Here is a 14,548-nt window from a genome sequence, read left to right on the forward strand (position 1 = left end):
CATGTTCAGACAATTAGGGTTGTTTTCTTAATGTAAAGCTTAGGATAGAAATAAAAAGGACGAGATTTTATATAAGTACCTATAAAAACATTTATTACCCATTATATTGAATTCAGTTGGAAAATTGATTTTATCTATTTTATTATCAAGTATTTGTATTTTTAAAGTTTTCTAATAAAGCATGCTTCACCACTGTGTAGATATAGATAGAGATCAGTGTACCTTATGTTTCTTTCAGCAGATCTGCTGATTTCTGTATATACATCCGGTTTAGGTGGAGATAACTGCCTATAATTTTAAAGTTAGAGATAATGTCTGTTAGGTAAGAAAACACTTCTTTGTTCAATTTAAATTTATAAGAAAACATTTAAGTTCAAAAGGATCAACGTGTGTTGGAACCGTACCACCACCTGAGGTAACAGACTTCAGCTTCGTTCTTTGGGTTGGCTAGAACTCAACTATCTCCTATTTGAAATTCTAAGGAGTCCAACATACTAATTTGCAATTTTGCCTATCTCTTTTCATATATTTTTAAACCACTGGATGTATCTAGAGATATTTGTTCGAAATATGTTCATGTTTATTTTTCTTTTTTGGTCTCCATTCACCAAAAAAGCATTCATACTTCTCTCTGATGGATAATGAAATAATATTTTTAAATGTTAAGAATCTTTTTATTAGGCATCAAAGGGATAATGTTTTTCTTAAAGACTTATACCATTTGAATGCTATCAAGAAATATATTTGCTCTGATGAGATGAAAAATATGTCTATGTTTAAAGTACACCCACCACATTGAGAATGGTCACATTGAACTGACAGAATTAAATTTTACTATGTTAGGTTCTGTCACAATTTATGACATAAGCCTTCGCTCCACTTTTTTTCTAAGTATCTGGTTGACCTACTTATACATTCTCGCTTGTTCTAAAGAAGCTATATTCAACTATTTTTCTTGTACTCCTGAGGACATGTGTTAATTACATGGGAAACACTTCCCTTTCATGTTCTTTCATTAAAATCATCTTGCTGTGATTAAAGTAATCAGAGTTTTAAAAACATGCAAGTTGTCCTAATTTTTATCCAGATCATTGGTGGAAGAAATTAGAGTAGTAAAAATGGATTATACCAATTCCTGTGAAATTTAACTTCTTTTGAATCTAAACAAGCTCACTGCTGTACAGTCATTGATTTTAGATTAGAATTTAAGCCGTACTAAGGCCAATTTATTTTAACCCCTTAAAAAATTCTTTTCGAATTATGATTTAATTGCTTAATTCTATAAAAGGAAAAATAACATAAGATAAAAAGCTTAAGAAGTTATTTTTGAGAGATAATTATAACCATTGTACAAATAAAAGTTATAATCTCATCTATATTTTTAATTAGTTCAGTGAAGAAATAGTCTCTTGACTCATTTAAAAAAATTATGCTCTTGTCCTAAGGACAAAATTTCAAAGATCCTGTGAAGTTTCACTGAATAAAATTCAGATTTGGAGTTTTAACCCCACAGGATGAACACCTAATGCTACACAGTCCTGCTGCTCAGTCAGCACTTTTTAGCTGAAATTATTTTCTTTCTAAAGAATACTTGTATAATTGTGTTACTACATGGTGTCGAAAAAATCACCATCAAAAAGCAAAAATACAGCTCAGTCAGCACTTTTTAGCTGAAATTATTTTCTTTCTAAAGAATACTTGTATAATTGTGTACTACATGGTGTCGAAAAAATCACCATCAAAAAGCAAAAATACAGTAGAATCAAAGGCAGGTAATCAAGCACATCTAATGTATTCAGTCTTCACTGAGATACCATTTTTCAATTTCACAATAATAATGGAAATGTGGAATGTACACTTGAAAAATGGTTCGAGATTATTAAACAGTTTAATAAGAACACATGGGAAGATTTTCAGATCTCTGAATTTGTTTCTAAGTATTAATTATAGAGTGACAGAGATTCAAAGAGGAAAAGCAAGTCTGTTTATCCTGATTCAGAGATTAGTTAATTAGGACATTTTTCAGAATTTGTGATAGTTTCAAGATAAATTATAAATTCCTTAGCTTAAAAAAAAATTAAACAACTTCCCAAAGGTATTTTTAACATAAGTGAGGATTTAAGAGGTAACACAAAGTTTCAGGAACATCTTTAACCAGAATATGCAGTTCTTAATGGGAAGCTTAACTAGGAGTAAATACAAGCCAAATATATATATCATTTATATGTTTATAGTTATATTAAAGTTATATGTATAGTTATATTATAGTTATATGTTTATAGTTATATTAACTATATAAAATATGTATGCCAAATACATATATATTTATATCTAAATATTAGGAACTAATGTATAAGAAATCTGAGCACACTTGCTGAATATTGTTCTGTTTCTATGTTAAGGTGAGAAAATAATAGAAAAATAATAGCCGTCGGTATTCAAAGGCAACATAAATACACATGTGTGGGCAAATAAAATTAGAAAAAGCTCTACGAGTGCTTCTTTAGTGAACGGGCACATAAAATATATCCATGCTTTGCACAAAGCAGGTCACAATATTTATTTTCATTTCCCTTGAACTTCTTTTTGGCAAGAAATTCTGGGTGCTGGGTCTTACCTATTATCGCGGCTCAGCTGGTTAGGAGAAGAAACAGGAGACCTGGGTTTTGGAGGTATTGGAGGGTGAAAGGCTTGTTCCCTTTAAAACAGAAAACAGCAATTCATTTCACTGTGGAAACATGGTAAATTTTAGCATCTATTAACCAAATGCATGTAGTACCTACATGAAGTATCGCTCACATCTTACAACCCCCAGGTATGAGGAGTCTGAAAGGTCAGAATCCATGAAGCACTAAACTTGAAAGTAGTCAAATATTTAAAGTATGGGCATTTTAAAAGTTCATTTAATCAGATTTTTGAAAACGCTATCCTCTTTAACCATAGTTTGAACTATAATATGTTCTTTAAATAGCTTAATATTTTGCTAGTATATCTAGCTCAAGTTGTGGCATTTTGAGTCTCATGAGCAAAGGAAACGGCTCTTGGGCATTAACATATAAGCTTCTTTAGGAATTATGTCAACTATCAGGCTGCTATGGAAGCAGCAAGAAAGGTTTTCATTTTCACAGACTTCAAGGTAAAGTTGATTTCAAGCTCATAACCAAATCTGACTTAAGTATTGTCAGCACAGGCCAATTTGATGCTAGCAAAGGACATATACAGAGATACAGACATACAGATGCACAAACTAGTATACATATGCTAGTGTGTGTGTGTGTGTGTGTGTGTGTAGTTAGCCTACAATTTTCAATGAAGCACCAAGGTAGTCTCTGAGCTGGCATTATTTAATTACCTAGGAACTAGAGATGGGCAATCATGTGCATATTTTGATGGAATAAGTACGAACCAAGGGAATGTTACTCTTCCATACTCCCACCACTACCATCCCAGTGGTTCTCTAATGTCCTCAAGATAAACTCTGTACCTAGCAAAGAACCCTGTGCTCTGGACTCCATGTGCCTTTCTGTAACATGCTAGGCAGGTGTGCACTCTGGAGTCAGGCTGCCTGGATTGTCAACTGTGTGATAATAGATTAACCTGATTCTGTTTCTTCATCTGCAATAATCTTTCTAATAGGATTGTTGGGTATTGTTAGCACTGAAAGAGATCATGCTTTTATTCAGCAAACATTTATGGTAGCTTTGTATGTGCAAGGAACTCTACGAGGTGGATAATACTCCTGTTCTCCAAATGCTTTAAATATACAAATAAATACATGTCAGAAAGAGGAAAGTGCTATACAGGAAAATGAAACAGAGTAAGGGGATATAGAAGGATGGGGTGGGGACACTATTTTATTTAGAATGGCCTGGGGAGGCCTCTTTGTAAGGTGACATTTGGTCCAAGACCAGAAGGAAGTAATAGAATGAGCCATGAGATATCTGGAGAATGCATGTATCCATATGGGCATCATCAGCTGAGAGATGATATTTAACACTTGAAACCAGATGAGATCACAAGGGAATCAGTGTAAGTAGAGAGGACAAGAGGGTCAAGAGTTGAGTCGCAGGGCCCTGCAATATTTAGAGGTCAAGAATATGAGAAGGAAACAGCAAAAGAGTCTGAGGAGGAGTGGCCAAGAAGAAAAGAAGAGAGACATCAGGATGTGGTGTCCTGGGAGCCACATGGGTACAGGGTTTTGAGAACGGAGTAATTGTCCATGCCATATGCTATGGAGAGATCAAATAAAACAAAGATTGGGAATTCACCATGGTTTGGGCAACGCAGTGGTCATTGCTCACTGTAAAAGCAGTTTTGATCGGGCAGTGGTGAAAGAAACATTGAAGGAATGAATTTAGGAGAAAACATGAAGCAAGGACATAGAGGCATTGATGTTGGTGTTCGGCAGTGAAGAGGGAAGAAATGGGTGGCTACATGGAGGTTGATGGGTCAGGGACAGTTGCTATAGCATGTAGACATGATGATGGGAATGTTCCAGTAAGTCATTGAAGCAGGAGAGTGAGGGGAAAGTTTCTACACAGGTGTCCTTGAGAAGTGGTGAGACCTAAGCACAAGTGGGGTGGTTGGTCTTAGATGGAAGCTTGGAGAGCTCACTCACAGCAGCAAGAGGGAAAGGGACGAGATGAGCATAGCTGAGGCATGTTAGTTGATTTGTCCTTTGTTTACTTCTATTTTCTCAGTAAAACAGGAATCAAGATCATTAATTCAAAGTGAGGAGGATGAGGAGTTAAAGGTGAGAGAAGGACAGAGAGAGAGGGAGAGAGAGAGAGAGAGAGAGAGATGGTCTTCTAGAAAAGCAGGAGAGTAAGCAGACCCAGGAAATATAATATGATGATAATAATAACCACACACCTTTATAGGAATTATTACATGCCAGGAACTTTTTAAAGCATTTTACATACATTAACTCATTTAATCTTCACTGTAATCCCAGAGATAAGTATCATTCTTCTTCCCATTTTACAGATGAAAAGACTGAGGTAGAGGTGGTGGAAACAACATGCCACAATGATACAGCTCATAAGGGGCAGAGAGGGCATCTGAACCAGGAAGCCTGGCTTCATAAGCCCTCTTCATGCTTGGGCAGCACCAATGGCTCAGTGGAGGTTAGCACTGTACTCATGAAATTAAAATAAGGCTATTTGCATTGTTTTCTCTTGCCATATTTACTGTTGTAGGGTCAGGAATAAAATAGAGAGTTGGATTTAACTAAGTTTGCAATTGAGCCAAGTGAGTGCAACAAAGAGAACGATGGCAAGGGAGCAGAGGGAGTATGCAAAGAAGGGATGACAGACTGCGAGGTCTAAGTGGACATGGAGAGAAATGAGCATGCGAAGGGCCAGGGGCTCTGCAAAAGATGGCAGAATCAGTGGACTGGTGATTGTGATGGGACTGAGGAACTGCGGGAATCAGAGGCCTGGAGGGAGTAAGCTGGATGGATAGAAAGCAGGAGCCAGAGAGGGAAAGCTGTGAAACTGAAATTTTGTAGGGTGTGTGGTTATTTACAAGGGCGAGGTCTCTGGGTGGCTGAGGTGGGGTGAAGGACAGGATCGTTGGAAAGGAAGTCAAGAAAGTGAGTGTCCAGGGTGGGGAAGAATCCTTTACATGGATTTTTAAATCAAGCGTTATGGGGTTGCTTGTGGAAGACAGTGAGCCTGCTGCAGAAATCTTCAAAGAATGAGGGGGAGTGACTCAGAGACCTCCAGATGACTCCAGTGAGGAAGTCACAGAGCTTGGTGGCCTGGCTTCAACGGCAATGGGGAGTTTTAGGGAAGGGGGTAGCTGAAAATTGACAGGTAGTGCCAATGAGGAGCAAATAAGACCCCTACCCTTCCTCAAGACCCTGCGGTACACGGGGTTAGGGAGGAAACAACCCTTCCTGAGAAGGAGGCTGTGGAAGCAGGGTCTTCTGGAAGAACCCAGCAAAAAGGTGAGAGATCATTCAGGGGAGGCTGAAGAGTAGAGAGTTTTGACAATATGGGATGACACATTCGGCGAGGCAGGGTGGACTGGTTTGAGAGGTTAGGATGACATGAGATTGGGTCAGGTTCAAGGACACACAGAGCTCTGTGCAGATGGTCCAGGTGATAAGAGATGACTGGGGTTGCTGTGGGGCTGCATTGACACAGGGAGGGAGGACACGATGGAATCAGTGCTGAAGACCCCGTGGCAGGGCATGGTGGCGAGGCTCTGGGGGTGCACAGTGGGGCAGTGGGGCACACATCATGATGGGAGTCTGGCTCTTGTGCTGAAGGTGGCACTGGAGGCAGAAGAAGGGCAGGCAAAGCACTAGACTGCCTGGCTCACGGGGAGTGCTCAGTAAGTGCCTTGCACTGTGGTGGGGGTTGTTTTTACCCCACAGGAACCCCTTGCTGCAGCTCTGCCAAACACTTACACTTCCTAACCGCCCCCCCATATCTTCTCTCCCCTCTGGAGTATCTCCTTCATCCTTTCACCTGGAAACCCCCCTTTCCCATCAGACTTTGGTCTAGGAATCACTGTCCCCAGTGGTACCCAAAGCTGTGCTGGCTATATCCCTACATTTCCTCATAGCAACCCTGTTCACAGCACGTATCACACTCATCTAGATTACGTGTAATATTGTATTTCCACACTGGACCGAAAGCTCCTAAAAGGATAGTTACATCCCAACTACTAGGATTGTGTATGACATAGGTTCCAATAAAGATGAGTTCAATGAAGTTGCTTGGTGGAGAGAGAAATGGATGCAAAAGAGGGGCCTGAAACTTTTAAAGTCTGTGAAAGCTTAGCAGTGTCACAGAAGTCCGTTGTAGGTTCCACTACTGAACGCCCACTGGGTGCCAGGTGCTAGCTGAGTTACTGTGTTGCATGATATTTCTGGAAGAACAATGCACGTGGAAATAGTCTCCCCATCCTGGCTTAGAGTCAGATTCTACAAGTAGAGATTATTTTGTCTGTATTGCCTCCGTCTTCTCAAAAAAAGTACCCTGGTACTTCAGTGTATCTGTGTGGATTAGCGGATCATGTGCTTTCCTTCTGGAGGTAGAAGAGAGAAGGAGGTGGTCAGTCAGGTAACGATGGGGCTGAACAGGGCGCTGGATAGCTGAGGACAGCTAGGAGAGAGGGAAGGAGATGGAAAGGATGAGTATCAAAAGTAGAAACGGGACGGTGTCAAGCTTTGCTCATGGCAGAATCATGGCAGTGAAATGCTAAATTTCTGTCATTTTAGAAGGTCTAAAGCCTCAAAGAGGTGGGTAAATAGTGGCTGCATGAGTCTGGGAAGCAGAGATAGGTAGAGAGGTAGAGCTGAGATGGCTAGGGAGCACTCGGAAAAGAAAAGCCAGCGGGTGCGCGGTTGTCAAGGTCAAGAAAAGCCTTCCAAGAGCGATGCGTTTACACCCTGCTGGGCCAGGGGCCAGGCGATGCCACCGCTGCCTTCAATTCACCTCAAAGGAGATTTCATTTGCATCTCTGCAATGACAGCTACAGATGACAGAGCCCAAGCCCTCTGGGCTGGGGGGCGGGGGGAATAAGAGAAGTCATTCACGCCGTGCCAGGAGCGTGATGAGATGTCAAGCAGGGGGATTAAAATGCGAGAGCCAGGAAGGAAGCTGTGGCCCAGGATGTTTTGAAGAGAAGGAAACGAGAGACATTTATTGGACTGATCTTGATTGAATTCCACTTTGAGACGCAATGCTTAAGCTTGGATAAACTGACCCCAGCTCTCCCCTCTGCCCTTCCCCTGACCCCACAGGATTTATGGGGGACCTTTGCAGGATCTACGTCACCACATTAATGGCAATAATCATAAAGAATAGCTTTCAGGAATAAAAAGGCAGCTTCCATGAGAAACACGTGAAAAGTTACAGATTGCAGCTCAAAAGCCAGAGCTGAAAGAAATGACACTGTAAAGAAAGCTGCTTATATTACTTCATTTTCATGTGCTGCTGCAAAGGTTGCTTCTTTTCTCGTGGCTTTTTTGCATAAAGTGCTTAGCTCTGTGACTTCTGCTCGAGTCTGACTTTGTGAATATTTCTGTTACTGCAGCACAAGTCTAGGTGGAACCAAGAATAATTGACTCTAATACTTAATTATGAGTTTAGTTTTCCTTGTCCATTGTGCTTTAGCATCCCACAAATAGAATCTTATTCCAACAATGGCAAAGGGCATGGAACTTATATCTGTTGAGTCTCAGTAACATGCCACCTTTTCTGGGCTCTCACATACACTATTTTATTCAGTCTAACCTGTGGGATGTGCATTATTATTATTTTTAACTGAGGATCAAAAAGTTGAGTAATTTGCCCTGGGTCATACTGCTAGTAAATTGTTCAACAAGGGTTTCAACCTAGACTTTCTGATGTCAACTCCCATGGTTTTTTCTCTAATTCATACTGTACCCAACCAATACTCTTCCAGGCATTTTCAATGCAAATCTATTGAAAATAGATTATTCTGAAATATTTCCTTGCCCAGGGAAGGAGCCATTCACATAATAAGCACTTATTCCACAACTGCCCCGGTTATAATGTTAGGACACACCACAGTGCATGAGGCAAAACTGGGCATTAAAAGACTAGAAAAGGCATGGTCCAAGCTTTCAAAGAACTTACAGAATGCAAGGTACATGTGTGAAAGAAGGATTACTGTCATGACATCTTACTTTCCAGTGGCCAGTGGCTACTTCAATAAACCATAACATAGCAATGGAGCCTGCACTGGACTAGAATTCCAGAGACCTGGATTCTAGACTAGCTTTGCCACCAACTTTCTCTCTGACCCTGGAAAGACTGCTGATTCCCTGTGAACCTCTGCTTCTTTATCTGTATAAGGAAGACATAGGTCCAGATCTGTGGATGGCAAACCATTACATGACCATGGAAGAGCAGAGCTGTGGCAAGGAATCCTCAGTTCCACAAGGCCCTGAGCACTTGCTATAGAGTAAGTGCTATGACATTCGTGTACAGTCATCCCTCAGTATCCATGAGTCCCTTATATAAAATTGTGTAGTATTTGCATATAACCTGTGCACATCCTCCCATGTACTTTAAATCATCTTAGATTATTTATAATACCTAATCCAATGTAAATGCTATGTAAATAGTTGTTAGACTGTATTGGTTTTTAATTTGTATTATTTTAGTGTTATTTTTATTGTTTGGGATTTTTTTTCCTGAATATTTTCCATCATGGTTGATTGAATCCGAGAACACAGAGCCCACAGGAGGGCTAACTGTACCTCACTTTTCATATGCATCTAGATGCTGTTGTGGTTAATAAAGTTTAAACTGAGGTTGGATCTATAAGAATATAAATCAACTTTAGCTGGTCAATAGACACAAAGAGACACAAAATTTTAAATATTGCTTAAATCATAGCAGCTTTTGGTTTAGATGTTTTCTCAAAGATAGTAAAAAAAATACGCAAATCACATATCTGACAACAGACTTGTAAGCAGAACACATTTTTAAAAAACTCTCAAAACTCAACAATAAATAAACAAACCATCAGGAAAAAAATAGGCAAAAGATTTGAACAGATACTTCACCAAAGAAGATGTCCAGATGACAAATAAACATATGAAAAGGTGCCCAACATCATTAGTCTCTGGAGAAATGCAAATTAAAACCTCAATAAGATACGCTACACATCTATTGGAATGGCTAAAAAAAAAAAAAATGACTATACTAAGTGATGTTAAGGAAGTGGAGCAACTAGAACTCTCATACATGGCTGGTGCGAATGATACAGCCACTTTGAAAACTGTTGGGCCGGCCTGGTGGCGCACTGCTACAGTGCGCCGCTTGGGAGTGCGGCGGCGCTCCCGCCGAGGGTTCGGATCCCACATACAGGCCGGTTCCCGCTCACTGGCTGAGCGAGGTGCGGGTGCAACACTGAGGGTTGCGATCCATTGCCGGACACGAAAAAAGACAAAAAGGAAAAAAAAAAAAAGAAAACTGTGGGTTTGTCAACAAAGTTAAACATGCACTTACCATAAGACCTAGTACATCCACTTGCAGACATTTACTCAAGACAAAGGGGTACCTATATTCACATGAAAACCTGTACATGAATGCTTAAAGTGTCTTTGGAAACAACCCAAATGTCCAATTCTGCCCAGTTTTAGCAGGAAAAAAACCTGACTTATGTAATTGACCCTGAGATTTGAATAACCAGAGATAGCCCCTCCAATTTGTCAGAGATTTCATGCTTAAAATTAAATTGAGGTGAAGTTTATTTATAATCTCTAGTAGATAGAACCTCAGTGAAATAAATTTTCTAAAAAATCAAACTGTTTTGTTTTTATGGTTGGGGCAGGGTGACGTTTTGGGAACAGCACTCGACCCTAGGGATCCTGATTCTCATAGCTTCTTTCTTACCCCTACCTTTGAACCAGAAGCTTCTCTGCTTCATCACGTTCAAGGGGCTCCCTGAGCAGCCTGCCAGCAGCTACAGCAACAGGGGCTGCAAGGGTGGGGTGGAGGGATTCTGCATTGGGCAGAGTAGGGAAAACCCAGTGTTTCATTTGCCGCTGTATGAATGCATGAATTACTTAAAACTAGCGTTAGGAGATCAGGGACTGCCTACGGTGTCCCCATAGGACTGAAGAAAAGTTACCTCATTGCTGAAGGTTAAGGCCTTCATTTACACATTCTGAATTAGATTCCTCCTCCTTCTATCCAAATGACACTTTTTAAAAATAATAAAACTTAATTCAGGTGATTATTTTAATTATTATGATTATTTAGAATGGGTAATCTAAGCATTCACATAAGATTTTTAAATCTCTGTACTTTGACATTTTATGGGTGTATTAGCCTGTCTCTGTTGCTTATAACAAAATACTTGCAACTGGGTAATTTATAAGAAAACAAAATTTATTGTTTCAGCTACAGTTTCAGAGTGTGGGAAGTCCACAGTGCAGGGAACACATCTGGTGAGGGTCGTGGTGGTGGCAACAGTGACATGGGGTATCACGTTAAGAAATGGTGGAGCAGAGAGAGCAACAGTCCCTCATGCCCTCTCCTTGGAAAGCCCCCAGAACCATGCCCACGACCACCATTGTTAATCCGTTCAATACTACTGCACGGTCCTACAATCTAATCACCTCTTCAAGGCTCCACCTTTCAATTACCATAATAGGGCTGCCATTTACACTGCCACAGTGGGGACTAAGTTTTGGGGGGGACATTCAACCCAAGGCACTGGGTGTCATAACATCTTAATTTTTACAAGAGATTCTAGTTAATATAAAGATTTTTGTTGAGATAAAAATGAAATCTGTTTTTGTTTTATTTAGCATTGACATCATACTTTGGAGAGGATTTGGTACCAATAGAGTTAAAAATGCTGCAGCATAATTAGAAAGGTTACATTTTACCATTTATAGTTACAGACAGAAGAATATAACTGTAGTGCAATGTTGCCATGGCAACTTGCTTCTCAATCAGGATTTTTTTCCCCCCTCGTCAGCTGACTGTAAGTGAAAACGACTGAAGGAGAAGAGTTTGAAACAAATAAGGATAAGAAATTATGATGGTATGTAGGAAATATTTACATGGTAATTTTCCTAGATATGTTTCTACGATTTTAATTTTTATCAAATATTATTTAGTTTTTTATTCCATCTTTGAAAATGATTCTGGAAAAAAAACACATTGCTTTTGTGTTGTGGTGGTGGTGCTGGTGGTAGCTTTATTGGTTCTAAATCAGTATAATGGATCACATTCATAAACATTCAGAGTGTCTGTTAAGCAAGTACTTTAATTTGGCTTCAGGGAGTTTCTTAAATGATCTTTACATGCCTTTTAACTGCTGAATCTCTAAGTCATCTAAACACATAGTCAGAAGCATTCAAATTTGCCATAAGCAGAATATCAAGATTTAATGGTGGGTTCTGAAATCAGAAGGAACTATAACATCAACTTCCCAGACCCGTTATTTCCGTTTCACTGTGATGCAACTGAACATTTCTCCTGAGTGGCACTTGCCACCCACTCCACTGGCGCAAGCTTGGCAAATGTTATCACTCTTTCAGGACTCAGTGAAGAGACGGAGTTTAAGAACTTGAAAAATGAAGACATACACTAGTGATTGCTGACAAACTGCTTTGCACCAGGCTTTTTGACAGATCTTAAAATGAAAGAAATAGTGAAATAGAGCTCCCTACACCCTTATAACATACACTATCTGCTTCTGTAAAATTGCTTGCTTAACCTATGTAACTCCATTTTGCCCCCTGTCTGACCCCCTGCCTGACTACTCCCCCTTCTACATGAGAAACCGCTGACCTTTTCATAGAAACAAAAACCAATTGCACAGAAACAGGAGCCATACACAGTGAATTATTACATGGGAACAGGAACCATACACAATGAAAACGTGTATGCTTGACTGCTCGAACGGCTCGTTCTTGGCCTTTGTGACCTAGCTCCCTAGCTTGCTTTGTGCACCTGGACGAACCCATGTGCCAACGGGATGTAGTTTTTGCCTTTAAAAACCCCACAAGACCAAAGCCTGACACCACTCTTCCTTGGTTGCATCTTGGGAGACGGTCGCTGGCCAGCTGGAGTGAATAAACTGCCCTTTTCTGCACGAGTGGCGTGTAAGTGCATTTCTTGTGGGAGGGGGCCTCACAACAATGGGAAGGAGAAAACATTCCCTGGCTCTGACTTGCTAATAATTTTCTATGTTGATGACACTTGCTCTTTCTTTTATGTATATTTCACAATCTTTAGCACATGGTTAGAGCTCAAATTACATTACAGCGCAGCATGAACACTGAGAACAGAAACATGATATTCTGCAAAGGTACTTAAGCTTACCAGAAATTATGAACGAGTATCCACCCATAATGTCTGATAATAAAAGACACTTTTCCACATGACATCAGATTTGGAATAATTGGATTTCCTGCTACCACTAAACAACTGATAAAGGATGAATACAGAGAATGCCTGTGGATGGAAAGCCCATAGTTCTACACACACAAATACACATGCGCCCGGGCGCGCACAACCTGCTCTCTGAACTTACCTTCCCTCCCCTTTCCACCTGCAGTGGCTCCATCCCCGGTCCCCTCCGCACCTGGCTTATTCTTACTCATTCTTTAGATTTACCTCAGGCATTGCCTCCTCTGAGTCTACCGTACCCCAAATACATCCTATAGTGCCTCCCTCTCCACGCTCCCACATAGTTTGTGGCTGTCTCTACCTCTGCGTTTATCATAACCCCAGGGACCTGCTCTCAGTCAGGGCCAGCCTTTGGGTTTTGTGATCCTGGCTCACAATGACTCCCTGGCAGACTTTGAATTCCTGGAATAGGGGCTGGGTCTTACACCTCTCTGTACTTGTGGCATTTAGCAAAGAGCTTTCTTAGCACGTTGCCAGAGCTCAATGATTGTTTTGAACAGAGAGAGAGAGACAGAGAGAAACAGAGGAAGGAAGAAGCGTTTAAACAGTCATCATTATTAAGCACATAGAGCAAGGCCCAACTACGAAAAGACAAATAGGATAGCAAGTTGAGACAAATTCATTGTCTCGTAAATGCTAAGAAATACTAAAATCAACCAATAGGTACTTATTGTACAAATGTAAATTTTACTATGGATAAATTTACTGGATAATTCAAAGGGTTACAAGATGATGCCACCTAGCTGATGACTATACTGCAAAAGTAAGTGATGTTTCAAGGTAATATGCAATTAATTGCCAAATAAGGATTGCAGACAAGCTTTCTGATTTCAGGTGACAAAAAGAGCCCCTTGGGCTGAGAGAGCTGTGTGCAGGAAGTAAGGGTCATGGCAGACTTTGAGGTGTGGTTCTGGGAGGTTCTGGACGGCAGAATCCATCCACCACTCTGCCTCACCCTACCTGCCCCTCATTGCAGCTCATCTTTGCCATGTAACTGCTGTACTTGTGGTCTCATCTTTCTGGTTCCTCTTTCACCACCTGATGCATAGACACACATCAAGATTTAACTTGCCAACTCTTCTCATTTCACATTCCCTCCTCAGGTAACTTCACTCCGCAGACACCACATTTTAAATCCCTGAGCTCATTCCCAAATCTGGATCTCTAGCATTAGCCTCTTACCTGAGCATTCGTTCCCCTTACCCCTAGTCATTTCTCATTGCTTAGGAATCACCTCCACAAATATATCCTTCTGGTATCCCAGACTCTACCTGCTCAAAACAAAGCACAATGTCAACTTCTTAAGACCAATTGTGTGCTTCCCATTCTGCTTCAATTTCTTCCTACACTGATTGATGGTATCATTGTGCTTAAAATCACCTTGGGCTTGAAAATCTAGCATTGTGTGATTTCTCTCCTTCCTCCAAATTCCACACCTCTTTTAGGAACCGTTCTGCAAGTCCCCTGTTAGAAGCTCTCCCTACCACATCATATCTCCCAGAGAAGGTCGATGCTCTCCTTATGGCCCCACAGTTGATCTCATGTTATGGTTATTTGTACACCCACATTACCCAGCTTTGGTGGATAAAAAGGACCCCAAGTTGCTGCTGCCCTTCAGAGTTCCCCAACCTAGG

At 40.5% G+C, this 14,548-nt stretch overlaps 1 protein-coding gene across 1 annotated transcript in view; it reads right to left on the bottom strand.

The window, feature by feature from the left end:
* Nucleotides 1–14,548, bottom strand: part of SCEL (sciellin) — a 113,533-nt gene that overhangs the window by 59,093 nt on the left and 39,892 nt on the right. The window contains exons 8-9 of the mRNA XM_008572528.1: nucleotides 2,618–2,698; nucleotides 223–288 (exon numbers count right to left, since the gene is read on the bottom strand). Of these exons, the coding sequence (XP_008570750.1) occupies nucleotides 223–288; nucleotides 2,618–2,698 (147 nt within the window). The remainder of the gene's footprint in view (nucleotides 1–222; nucleotides 289–2,617; nucleotides 2,699–14,548) is intronic.

This window comes from Galeopterus variegatus, unplaced genomic scaffold (assembly GCF_000696425.1).
Source record: "Galeopterus variegatus unplaced genomic scaffold, G_variegatus-3.0.2 Scaffold802, whole genome shotgun sequence".
Lineage (NCBI taxonomy): Eukaryota > Metazoa > Chordata > Mammalia > Dermoptera > Cynocephalidae > Galeopterus > Galeopterus variegatus.